Source organism: Lepidochelys olivacea (assembly GCF_965140295.1).
Source record: "Lepidochelys olivacea isolate rLepOli2 genome assembly, chromosome: 2".
Taxonomy (NCBI): Eukaryota; Metazoa; Chordata; order Testudines; family Cheloniidae; genus Lepidochelys; species Lepidochelys olivacea.
Window position 1 is genome coordinate 236,216,774 of NC_140412.1, and position 13,631 is coordinate 236,230,404.

Consider the following 13,631-nt stretch of genomic DNA (forward strand, 5'->3'; position numbering starts at 1 on the left):
TCCCCCTCAGAACACCTGACCCATCCAACACACCCTGCTCCTTGTCTCCTGACTGACCCTTCCTGGGACCCACTGCCCCAAATTGCCCCCCCCCGATCCCACCTCCTATCCAACACCCCCCCGCTCCCTGTCCCCTGACTGCCCCAACCCCTATCCACAGCCCCACCCCCTGACAGGCCCCCCGGGATTCCCACACTCTATCCAACCCCCACTGTTCACTGACCGCCCCAGAACCTCCGCCCCATCCAACTGCCCCCTGCTCCCTGTCCCCTGACTGCCCCCAGGACCTCCTATCCAACTTCCCCACTGCTGCTGCCCCCTTACCATGCTGCTCAGAGCCCCCTTACCATGCTGCTCAGAGTGGCAGGAGCTCGCAGCTCCGCTGCCTGCGCGGCCACATGGCTGCGTGGGAGGGGGAACAGTGGGGGAGGGGCCAGGAGCTAGCCTCCCAGGCTAGGAGCTGGGCAGGACAGTCCCACGAGCCGCATGTGGCCCGTGGGCTGTAGTTTGCCCACCTGTGCACTAGAACATGCGCACCCATAATGTGGCTGCACAAAGCACTGCTGATTTCTGTTGTGCATGTGGATCCTGCCCCAGTAATGACAGGTGCACTTTCTGGCTGTATGTACCAGTCTAGAAGTCAAGCGGTGTCTTGAGTTCATTTCTGGCGAAATGGCTCACCTTTTTCCTCATAGCCATATTGCCTACGGTGCTCTGCACAAATAATGCAGATAGCACTGATCACACTGACATCCAAACATTCTGTAACCTTCACCACTGGAATTTCAATCTGCCAAACTCCTGTTCCACCCCTCTCCTGCAACTATGGAGTGTCACTGTACCTTCTTTGGCCAGGTCCTCTAAAACCAGGGTGTGGTTTCCTAAGCCATGGTAAAAGGAGGTAAGCAGGGTCCCCTAGAATTACAGTGCGGACAGTGACTCTATTCCCACCAAATGACATTGTTATGAATGATGTTCCAACTTGTACATGAAGGTAATCTTCTGATTTTAGAAAATCTGGCAACATGCACTTGTCAGTACAGCTCATGATAGTGTCCATGAACTTGCTCTGTGGTTAACCAGGGCCTGCACAATGGAGGAGTATGTACTCATGTGTTCCATGCAGTGGGCAAACTATGGTCATGTGAGTCCCTTCAATGGCCCTGGTACAGTTTGAAAATCTCTTTCTCTCAAAACCAGCAATTACTTCAGGGATGTGCTTATGCTCACCACCTTTGGGTATGTCACAGTCCTGATCAGCTCTCAAACCTCCACTACCACAACCCCAACAGTGGTCTTACCAACATCAAACTGGTTAGCTACAGATATGTAACAGTCTGAGGTAGTCAGCTTCCAGATGGTTATAGATACCTGCTTCTAGACTGGCATGACTTCCCTCATGTGTGTGGCCTGATGCCAGAGGATCATCTCATGTTGCTCACAAAGCTCCAGGAGTATCTGCTTCTTCATGCAAAAATTCTGGAGCCACTGCTGCTCACCCCAGGTCTGCATGACAATGTGATCCCACCAGTCTGTGCTCATGGCCCTGCTCCAAAAATGGTGGTCTACATATGGGGAATCTGTGGTTATGGCAACCAGCAACCAACAGGACGCAGCTGCCAGGTGTCAAGAGCTCACCTGGGTCTGGGCACAGTTGCCTAGCAACCCAATGAGGTTGTCTGTTCTCAATAAACCCTCACGTAGTGACTGTGCTCCCTGATTGGACAGAAGGGGCAACAGATCACCATTTAAGCCTTGTAGCAACAGTAGCAGGCTGTGGCTGCTCAGCATGTTCAATGACCACAGCAGCCCCAGACCTGCTTCCTGTACTAGCCCTTGCTCCAAACCGTGCTTGCTCCCATTCCAGCCCTAGTCCTGACCTTCCTCAGAACTCCTGACTACAACCACTGGCTTGTCACCTGGCCATGCTGCCATATTCTACTCTGACCACTAACCTAGACTCCTGTTCCAACCACTAGGACGCACCATCTACATTTGGTGTGTTATATTAGGGCTGTACCACTCTCCACAAGGTGCAGTCAATGGGAGAAAAAACTGCTGCCAAAATGTCCACCAGAGTCTCATGGATATTCTGGCTGACTCCTGAAATAGGATTGAAAGCGCAAGCTGCACAAATTCTTCTATTGGTGCTGGACCCATGTTGCTGGCTCCAGTTGCTGGGAGCATGCAGACCCAGAAATGGCCCGTCTGGATGTGTTTGTGGGCTTCTGTTCAAGTGCTGTGGCATGGACAGACAAGTTTCCCCACAATACACTCTGAACAAAGGCCTGGAGAAGCTACAGCTGGTGAGGGCACTAGGCACTATCGGACATGTCTCCAGAAGCAGAAGATCTGCTTTGGGTCTGAGTAGTGCAGTATGGAGGTCCATAAATTGTAAACTCAGGTTTAAAATGCAGTGTGGATACTCAAGTGCAGTCTTGGAAACACTGAGCCCACAGGTGCAAGTTCCCACAGACCCTGTTTTACAATGCAGTGTAGACATACCCACAGAGAGTATGTGCCTCTGCATGGGCTCCTGATCTAAAGATCTCCATCAGAGCCATACTACTGGGGACTCCCCTTGTTGCGATGATGCCATATCTGATTCCATACTTCCAGGATATAAATAGTTTCATTCTAGAAGGACAGCAACTTAGATATTTGTCATTGTTTCATGTTGTATTTAAAAACAGGCATACAGTTTTGCTATGCATAACTTTCAGGAGCAAATAGTCTCAATTTGCAGCAGCATCTCTCTTATCTATCAAAGAAACATTATAGATAAGTGCAGTGTGAATTTTTTCCTGTTTTTTTCATTTTAATATTGATAGTCACCACCTGAGAAGGCCACAGGACTTCAGTTTGACAAAATTATACTATGTGTATTTTGACCTTATTTTTAATTTTGTACAGGTTTCTGTTTTGTCAGCGGTTTATCAATACCTGAGCATGATGTAATGTTTTCTAAAAGGTAAATAAAATGTTTTAAAAGAGTGATACTGCTCTCACTCTGTGGACAGAAATCCCATTGAGCTTAATGATGTTTCACAAAGACAGATGATAGAATATGGTTCAAGCTCTTTACTGTGGTACCATACCAGGCTATAGCAAGTTGTAAAGCTGACCAACAGATGCAGCACTTGTACAAATGAGCTCTGCTCCACCTGCAGCCCACATTCAATTCCTGTGAAGTTTTAGCTCCACATCTAGAAGTGCATAATTAGTTTCTCAAGCCTGAATTTTATTCTAGCACAAGATTCAATTATCCTGTGCAATAAGTGGGGCAGTGTTGGCAAAGCTAATAGGAAAAGCCAAATGTAGCATCAAACAAAAAGATACATCTTTTCCTTCTAACCAGAGTTGCCACCTGTAGGAAGTCTTCATGCTCTTAATTATCATTCTTGGAGTGTGTTTTTTTTAATTGTCCTGTCAGTTGCTCTTTTAAGGCTTCATTCAAAGATAACTGAAGCCAATAGAAAGATTCCTGTTGACTTCAGTGGGTTTAGAATTTCACATTTAAGGCTTTTCCTTGGCTGAATAACCTTACGTCATTCAGGAAAGCCCACCACCAATACAGAATTCAAGATCTTCTTCACAACTCTCAGTGGACTTCCTCTCTTAACATTCTTGGCAATAGTCAGAATATCACACTGGTACCCAAGATGGGTCAGGCTGCAGGCTCCTGCTGAAGAATATTAATTTCTCTGCAAATGAGAACCACAGGAGGTACTCTGATGTTGAAATGAGCTGTTAGAAATGTTTGAGGTCTTACATTTTTATTACTAAATTAGTATTTATACATAGTTATTTATAAAAAAAAAGAAAGGAAAGAGCAAAATTCTGCTCATTGATCTGCACAGTAGCTCCCAATTCAGACTCTCTGCTCTCTAGCGAATTCCATACATGTCAAACAGATTATTGGAATCAAGATCTGCCATACAGATCAGAGAACAGATTGACCTATAAAAACAACTCAGCCCTCTCTCCTACTGTTGTTATTCTGTTCTGTTCACTTATAAAGGAACAATTCTAATGAGACAACAATTGAAGTTTATTTGCCTTTGTAGCTTTACTTACACTGAAAGTGCATATAAAGCTGATTCAAGTGTACTGCAGCTTCAATCATTGGCATTTCCTGCACATATTAATATAGAGCTACATTCTTTGGATTCTCTAAGTGTATTTTGTCAAACTTCCTGGAGAGAGTTAAAGGATAAGACTGTTTTCCTTGTATCTGTAATTTCAATGGTTTTCATTATAACATTTTATCTACACTCAGGAGTTCTCATAATACTCATAAAATATATATTTAAATGAATGGAAAGATTATATCCTCTCAGTATGGTTACAGAAGCTATGCACATTCCCCAAGAGGAGAATATTCCAAGTCTCAACAATCTGTATGCAAAAGTGCTATTGTGGATTATACAAATAAAATCATTATGGCTGCTCAAACAGACTAGTGGCCGCCCAATGTATTGCCAAATGGGGGACCCAAATCCAAATCTGTGGCCCAGCTCAGTCCAATGCTCCAGGCAGTTGGGATGGAATGCAGTTCCTCCACAGCCCTCCCGAGATTGGAAACTACTTTTGTTTCACTCAGGAAACTAGAAGCATCCACAATAACCATAAAGTTTGTGTTTTTTTGAGAAAGGCCTGTGTACTTACTTCAGAAATAGTGTGTCACTTCATTGAGTCATTGCCATACCATATGCTCTCTGTTGAAATATACAGTATTAGTAATTATGTAAAAAGTGGATGTAAATTACACATTGAACAGCTGCTGGCATCTTCCAAGGTATATGATATCCTCCATTAATAAACAAACTTGCTTCAAAACAAGGTCACTGGATCCAATCCTACATTCCTTGCACACCCAGAACTCCCATAGCAGACTTCAAGGGCAGTTTTGTGTGTCCAATTAACACAGGACCAGGGTTTAAAATGAGTAGAATTATAATTTTCACCCACATTAAGGCTCCTTTTCACTGCCAGACTAGTGACTTTAGCATAAAATGAGAATCAGGACCTAAAGAGTACATTAGAAGCTTTCTACATGTCATGACTGGGGGGCGGATGGTCTGACCTATATGTTAAAGGTCGCAGCCATGTTTGGTCTTATGCTTTAGCTCAACACCATCTATCTAGGTGAAAGGTCCCAAACATATGCATGCTAACTTTGCCTTAGTTCAACATACAGGATGTAACCTGCAGGCCCCTTATGTTACAGTCAAAATATACTGTAATATAAACCTGTAAACTTATTATAATAAAACAAATAATCAAACCTATAAGAAAATAAGAAACGTATAAGAAAAGATATATAGGGAAGCAAGCAGGCTAGCCTTAGATGTATCTCATGTACGTGTTATGTACGTCAGTTCATTGCCAGGACACTTCTGTGGTTGAATTATGTACCTGTGGTCAGAACTTCCCTTTAAACTCTATCTTCAGCTCCCCAAATACTTGGCATTTTCCATTGGACCATTTATCGGTGCAAAGTTTATCTGTTCAAAGTTCATAGGCCTCAAGCCTTATGCTAACTTGCTGAAGCTAATGTCTTACAGGATGTAGGCCTGTAGGTTTCTCGCATTACTGCTGAATATAATGCAAAGCAGAATATAATGCAAAGCACTAAATATAATAAAGGCAAGCTAGCCCACTGGGCTACAGTAGCAGTGAATATAACAAAGGCAAACTAGCCCACTGGGCTACAAGAAGGTCAACATGTTGTCTAGGTTAGGGTGTCTTTTATCTGTATCTTTTAACTGTGTCTTTTATCAGTCTTTTATATAACATTCACAGGAAAACTAGATAAAAGAGATTACAAATAACAAATAAAACATATTTCTTCACTGAAAATTAAACTAATATAGAATTTTATTTGAAAAAATATGTGAATTATATAGATGAAAAATTCCTTAAATGTAAGAACTTGCTAAAATTCTATTATATTTGTATAATTAGCTATTTTTCTTTCTCTGAATAAGGTGGACTTGTTTCACTTCCTTCTTCTAGGCATCTACATTTTCTTCTCAGGGTAAAAAAAATTCTTTGCAAGGCAGTTCTTACTTATTTGCAATATAGATAATTTTGTGCTTCTCAATTATACTAATGTCATGCTCCAGTTGTTTCATCTGTGCTTCCAGCCTTTCTTTACGAATCTTCTTTGGTAAGGTGTCTATGTCTACCGAAAGGCCCTGGAACTCATGATGTACCTCTTCCCAATTCTTTTTCAGACCCTAAATCCATTATATGAAAAGAAAACTTATGAGAATAATTTATTTTGTTGAAATGCTATATTTATATAAAGTATTTAGCAATTTCAACAAACATTTTGCCCTATGATATGTGCTCACCCCCCCAGTAACAATCAACAGAAGTTAAAATAATTGATTAACATCTGGATTAATATTTAATGGGGCCAAATAACTGGGCACAATTCATTAATCTCTTAAAAGTCAATGTAATAATAGCAAGGATGAATTTGGCCTGGTGTCCTAAAATAAGTAGGGTGATCTAAGCAATGCTTACATTTTAATGGAACATTAATATATTACAGATTTAAAATGGTATTCTAAAGTGACTACATTTGGCATTACAAGACTTGCTTTATCTGTGTACTTGTAGCATGTATCTGTACATGGCTGTGTTTTATTTGTGATGGGTATTTTCAAAATCTTTAATGATAATCTGGTAATGTAATCTGTAAATGATTTTTTTTTTAAAAAAAGACTATGGCAGCATGTGCATCTAAAGGCAGAATTTGGACCTGTTTAGTTGCTGGTTTGTAATGTTATTTTTCTCTACAATCAAAAGCAGTAAAATATGTGTATGAAGCTAGTAGTAATTCAGCAGACATGAGGCATTCTTTACTGTTTTGTATTTAAATATGAAAATGAATACAGGATTTCTGAAACCCTCCTAGAAGAGTCATTAATTTTTGTCATTTAGAGGCACCTTTTAATGTGTGCAATTCAGATCTGATCTGCACCACTGAAGACAATGGGAGTTTCCACACGGACTTCAGTGTATAGACCTATCGGTGTTTACTTCCTCCCTGGAGAAGCGGGGAGCCCAAAACACAGAGTCAAAATCTCCCTCCAGGGCTGCTCCAGAGGCAGCATAACAATGTGCTGATCCTTCTTATGGGCAAGATTGTAAACTGATGACCTAACCCTATATAAAAAATTATGAATTCTGAATCACTGAGACAAATATACTGAATCTATTCTCAAAGCTTTTTTTCCTCATAAAGAGTATACCCAAAGTAAGTGAAATTGAAAGAAATTTCAGATTTTTGTCTCTAATTATTTCCATTTATTTGTTGTGACATCATAAAGAATTTAAAAGAAGATATTGGATTATCCAAATAAAATAAGTATCTGAAAAATTCTTAACCAGCAAAAAGTACTTCTTTCGTCACACTCTGATATCTGACAAATGTCAGAACAGAATGTTATCAAACAAAAAGAAAAAGCAAGAGAAATTCCAGCCCAGATGGTAGGGTTCCCCCCAAATAAATGTTACAAAGGGCCAATAAATAGGCACTTACAATGAACATGCTTCCTCTATAACTATTATTGTGAGGTTATAAATAAAAGACTCACCACTTTCACAATCCATGGTGAAAACTGAGAAATAGTAGTAGCCTTCTCTCTTTTGCTTTACACAATTTTGCCATTATTGGTGCGGGAGCCTTCTTGTTGACAGCTCCTGACATCTCTGACAGTCTTCTGTCTGTATCTCTCCACCTCACACCTTGTTTCAAGTCTCAGCTGAAAACGTCTCTTTTTCCCCTTGCCTATACCTCTTTATTTCTCTCTCCCTCTGATATTATTGTTATCTAACCCTTTCCCCTGTATTATCTAACACTGGAAAACATTTTGGAATACATGTTGTATGAAATACACTATACATTAAACATGGGGTGTCATGAATTTGGAAAAAAAGAAGAAGTTGTATTTATCTAAGACTCAAAGGCACTAATCCTGCAGCTGGATCCCTGGTGTTGAATCCCTGTAGCTGCCTGGAGCTTCACTGACTTCACTGAAGCTGTGGGGGAAGGGATCCAGAACTGGAGCCCCAGATGGGAGATACCTGTAAAATTGAACTTTAGAACATCCTGAACCTGTGAAATTTGAGTCAGATCAGATTGTTTGCCCAGCCCTACCTATAATTATTCTCGAGCTCTATCTAGTGAAAAGCTAGCCAATCCAAATGCATTGTTTCTTGTGCACCATAGTACTTTGATACATTGTATACTTTTCTGTTACTTATATGGAAATACAAATCTAATTTGTCTTTTGTACTTACCACTATGAAACCTAAATCAAAATGCATACCTGTAGGAGACTTTCCCTTTCTTCATCAGAGAGCCGTTTCATGGCTTTTTGCCTCAGAGTCTCCTTGACATACGCATCATACTCTTCTTGGGCTCTCTTTACTTCCTCGCTTCGCTTAATTACATATTTGGGAGTAAGACCATAATCCTGAAATATCAAGGGAAAAGTTCCCTATAGAAACTTATAAGAAGAAATCAATGAACAATATGATATAAATATTATCAGTAATGGTATTTTAAATTTATCAAGGTAGATTTGAATATGGTTTATTACTATTGAACAAAAAAAATCATGTCAGGGCCACCATCTTCTGAAAAGCATCAAGCCTGATTCTTCTGTAGTCCGTCCAAAGCCTGTGAAAATGATTCTCATCAATTTTATGTATAAGGCCTCAGAACCAGACGGAAGTAAAAATGGAAACCTCCATATCTAAGGATTGATAGAAGACTCACCTATTGAACAGTTTTAGACCAGTTAACCATAGTGCAACTAGTTTATATCAATACTTCATGACATCAAATGCCATACTTTGAAATGTGCATTCCTTTGCTTTTCATGTGTACAGATTTTTGTTATAACATTATATACCATACAAAAAAGTCAAAATGTTTAATATAATGTGTTGCACAATGTCTCAGTTATGCCTGAGAGACATAGTTTTGCATTAGGAGTGATATACAAGCCCAGCAGTTTCTCTGGGCAGGATTGTGTTTCAAGAAGGTACACTTCCTTCCCAGATGTGCAGGGGGAACACGCCCACTACATCATCCTTTACATCTTTGGGGTGGCTTGTGACCCAATGGGTGCTGGGAGGGACAGTGACCGTGCTTGGCTATTGTATTGGTGGTGCAAAGGATAGGAACGTTTTTTGCTCCTTCCTCTGTATTTGTTCACTTGCCCACCTACTAGGCACGAGGTCCCTTTTAATTCCATAGGTAATATACAAAACAGACAAAAATTCCCTTGACTGGAATGTGGCTTTATATAGTAAAATTTACTTTCTAATGGATCTTTCAAATCTGCTATAAGTACTAGTGTAGTTTCACATGTAAAATTCTGCATAAATTGGTGGGAAAGCAAACATAATGAACGCAATTTCCTTTGCGATATTTTGTAAGGTTTTTCAAATTAATATCTTGTTCTGTATAGCAATTCTGCATTTCTTGCAAGTTTTATGATTTGAAGATGGATTGCTGCTCTTTTGGACATAAAACAGGTACTCATCTGTATGGAAATGTGTGTGACTGGGTAAAATAGACAGCATACAGCAGTTTACTCAGCCTTATCTAATTTTTGCAGATGAGAGTATAAGGATATTATTAATCCTAATCAGTGTTCACGTCACCTTTCATAAAGATCCAATGATTTAGATGTGAGCTGATATTTATGGATACTAGGCAAATGTATCAGGAGGAGACATATACCAGTAACATTGTGGATTGTAAACTGTAGTTGGTAGAGATTTTGCAACCAATTAATATTTCAATTTTAGCTTTTTTTGTTACACTGGAGGCTCAGGGTCCTCTGAAGGCTGAGAATCCCAGATATTTTTCTGCTTTATTTCCTCCCCCCCTTTGGCCCAAAGCTACATATCATGATGACCATCCAGTGAATGGAAAGTTTGGGCTCTATCAGAAGCCTACCAACACCACTCCTGAAATGGCACAGGGTCACTGCAGAGCAACATGAAGCGCTGTTTCCCCAGTGACTGAGCATACTGCCTTTGCAATGCTCCTCAGCTGGCCTAGGAGAGAAGTGAGAGTGAGTCAACTCTGAAGCTTGGTCTACACTACAGAGTTAGGTTGATGCAAGGCAGCTTATGTTGACCTAATCAGGTCGGTGTACACACTACAGTTTTGCTCCTGCTGATGTAACTGCCCTACTACACCAACATGATAACTCCACCTCCATGAGAGGCATAGGGCCCATGTAGGTATAGTTAGGGCAATGTAATGTCTGTGTAGACACTGTGTTACTTACATCGGCTGTTGGCTGTCATTCTTGTGAATTTCACAGCTCCATGCTGAAGCTGTGAAATTGATAAGAAAGTCGGGCTGTCATTGGAGGCAAGTGAGGGGCTCTAGCTAGAGCCTGGCTTCCCCCAGGCTTCCCGTTGGGCTGTGCCCACCTGGCTCTCTGCTGCCAGCTGGACAGCTGCCCAGAGGCTCCCAGCTCCCCACAGGGAGCCCTGGTGTTGCCTGGAGGCTCCCAGCTCTTCTCGACTGGGAGCTCAGCTGTTCCCTCGGGCTCTCAGCTCCCCACTGCAGCTGGGCTCCCAGAGGGGAGCTCTGGGCCTGGAGTCTGGGCAGCTCCTGATGGGAGCCGGAAGCCTCGGTGCAGCCACCGGGCTCCCCGTGGGGATCAGGAGTCTCGGGGCAGCTGCCATGCTCCCCACGGGGAGACACCAGGCAGCAACTGGGCTCCCCATTACTGCTGTGGTTGTTAAGTTGACCTTACATAGGTCGACTTACCTTTTTAGTGTAGACATGCCCTGATACTCCACAGGATAGCATGTTGTGCAAATTTCAAGCTTGTTTTTGGTGAAAACGTAATGAAAATTAATTTACACAGAAAAAAGTAATTAGAGAGCCAAACCCTGGGAAATGGAGCAAAGATGAGTAAAAGGTCTTTGCTACATCCTAAAATGTTACACAGCTGAAAATTGGACTTGTAAGCATGTCCAAGCGGCTAGGACATGGATGTTACTATAGGATATGGGGAAGTAGCCGGCCACTCTTCTCCCTCCATGACTGGGGTTTGATGCAGTGATATACCACAAAGATCTCCTCTATGACAGTGGTTCTCAATTGGGTGAACACAGAAGTCTTCCAGGGGGTACATCAACTCATCTAGATATTTGCCTAGTTTTACAATAGGCTACATAATAAGCACTAGCAAAGTTAGTACATACTAAAATTTCATACAATGATTTGTTTATACTGCTCTATATACTATACACTGAAATGTAATATTTATATTCCAATTGATTTATTTTATAATTATATGGTAAAGGTGAGAAAGTAAGCAATTTTTCAGTAATAGTGTGCTGACACTTGTATTTTTATGTCTGATTTTGTAAGCAAGTAGTTTTTAAGTGATATGAAACTTGGGATACGCAAGACAAATCAGACTCCTGAAAGGGATATAGTAGTCTGGAAAGGTTGAGAGCCAATGCTCTATGACATCCATAGTTGTGCAGAGTCCTTGTAAAAAGTATCTCTCTGGGGCACCTCCCTAGCGAGGCTAGGGCTGCTCAGCAGGTCCAGTTCCCACCACGGGATTGGCCCAGTACAGGCTACAGAGTCTTAGTCCCTGGCAGCGGGCCCTGCCCTTGTGGGCTTGCTTACTTTGTTTACAGGTGGGGGAAAAGCAAAAGTTCAGATTCAACACAAAACAAGCTCCTCCTGGCGTCAATAAAAAGCAAAAGTGTCTGTGGCACCACCTTACTTCAGGGGTGCCTGGGCAGCAGCTTTGTCAGATGTTCTTATGGCTGAGTAGCCAAATCAATTTCTCTCTATAGGGCTTGCCCCTGGGGTTCACTGGGAGTGTTTCTGCGTGAGGGTTCCCTGTGCTATTTCAGAAACCACTCCAGTTGCTCCCTTCTCAGGGCTTCCCCCCTTGCATACTGCAGCTTCCTCATTTTACAGCCTTCCTCCCTAACATGCATGACTGGCAGGGCCAGAGGGGCGGGGCAACCTTAGCACACAGAGCAGCCCAAGCCCCTTTCCTGTCAGTGCAGGGTTTATACATGCCTTCACATACCCTCCCACTCAAAAATGACACCCGGGATTCATGTTGTGCATTGTGCATGCTGTCCTTGTCAGCTGTAGTGTCTGTATCTTGAGAAAAGAAATCCGTGTTTGTATGAGCCTTGCCTGCTCTGTGGGACATCTGTACAGTTGTAGAACTAGGTACTAATGCATGATCCTCGTGTTTGTGTCTTTCCTTATGTGCAGTCATCAGTCCATAATCAGCAAAAAGGAGGTCCCCAATAAGTAATAACGTAAAGTATCCATGGCCCACTTGATACCCACAGTTTCCTTTTTTATTACTGAGTATGCCTTTTCATAAATAATTTTTGAAATAATTTTTGACTCAGGTACAGTATGGGGTGTTCCTCTCCGCCGATGTCCTGTGAGTACTGCCCCAAGCCCCACATTAATTGTGTCCATCTAATTAGTTTGAAAACTGTGGGTTGAAGAGCATCTGTTTGCATCATAAGCTCTCTTGTAATGTTCTAAAGGCCTTACTGCAAGCATCAAACCACTGCATCTTCTGTGGTTTCCCATCCCTCATCAGGTCTGTGAGGGAGGCTGGGTGGTTGCAAAGTTTGGCATGAAGTGCCTGTAACATCCAGGCAAACCCAGAAATTGTCTAACTTGCTTCTTGGTCATGGGCCTCAGATAGTTGGCTAAAGCCTGTACCTTGTCCACGAGTGGGCATATATGTTCACCTCCACCATATTCCCAAGTAGGTGGCATCAGAGTTCCCAATCTTGCACTTAGCTGGGTTGACAGTTAGGCTATTGCTGGCGACTGACTGCAATATTTCGGTAACACGGCCAAGATGGCTGTCCAAATCTTGGCTATATATAATTATAGCAGTGGCTTATCTGAATAAGCAGTGGCTTATCGCCCACATAGGAGGAGGACCTGGCTCACTAGTCTTTGAAAGGTCGCCACAGCTCCATGTAGCCCATATGGCATTGTTCAAGAGTGGTACAGCCTGACTAGTGGGCAAATGCAGTTTTCTCTCTGGACTCCAGAGTCCATGGAATCTACCCCATACCTTTTTGTAAGATTAATTGTATATCTGTACCTTGCTGCCCCAAAATGTTCCAGTAGCATACCTACCCTAGGCATGGGGCAATAGGTGCCAACTCCATGGGTGCTCCAAAAAATAGCAGGTACTCAGCACCCACCGGCAGCCCCATGGATCAGCTTCTCCCCCTCCTTCCCAGCGCCTCCTGACTGCCACGATCAGCTGTTCAGCGGCATGCAGGAGGTGTTGGAGGGGAGGGGAGGAGCGGGGGCTGGGCATGCTCAGGGGACGGGGTTGAACAGGGCAGTATGAGGTGGGGCAAAAGTGGGAAGAGGTGGGGGAGGGGTTGGGAGATGGAGCGGAGTGGGGGCAGGGCTGGGGCAGGTGTCGAGTACCCCCCCCCGGCAAATCACAAAGTTGGTGCCTCTGCATGGGGCATGTATCAAACTTGAAAACTGCACTGACTTTATGGAAATTAATGCAAAATCTCATCATACCACTGGGTTTTGGGATGACAACTATGGG

General features: G+C 42.5%; 1 protein-coding gene across 1 annotated transcript in view; it reads right to left on the reverse strand.

Annotated features, from left to right (window-relative positions):
- Positions 1–5,862: 5,862 nt before the first annotated feature.
- Positions 5,863–13,631, reverse strand: part of ENKUR (enkurin, TRPC channel interacting protein) — a 32,665-nt gene continuing 24,896 nt past the window's right edge. The window contains exons 5-6 of the mRNA XM_084621247.1: positions 8,346–8,492; positions 5,863–6,242 (exon numbers count right to left, since the gene is read on the reverse strand). Of these exons, the coding sequence (XP_084477373.1) occupies positions 6,069–6,242; positions 8,346–8,492 (321 nt within the window). The 3' untranslated portion in view covers positions 5,863–6,068. The remainder of the gene's footprint in view (positions 6,243–8,345; positions 8,493–13,631) is intronic.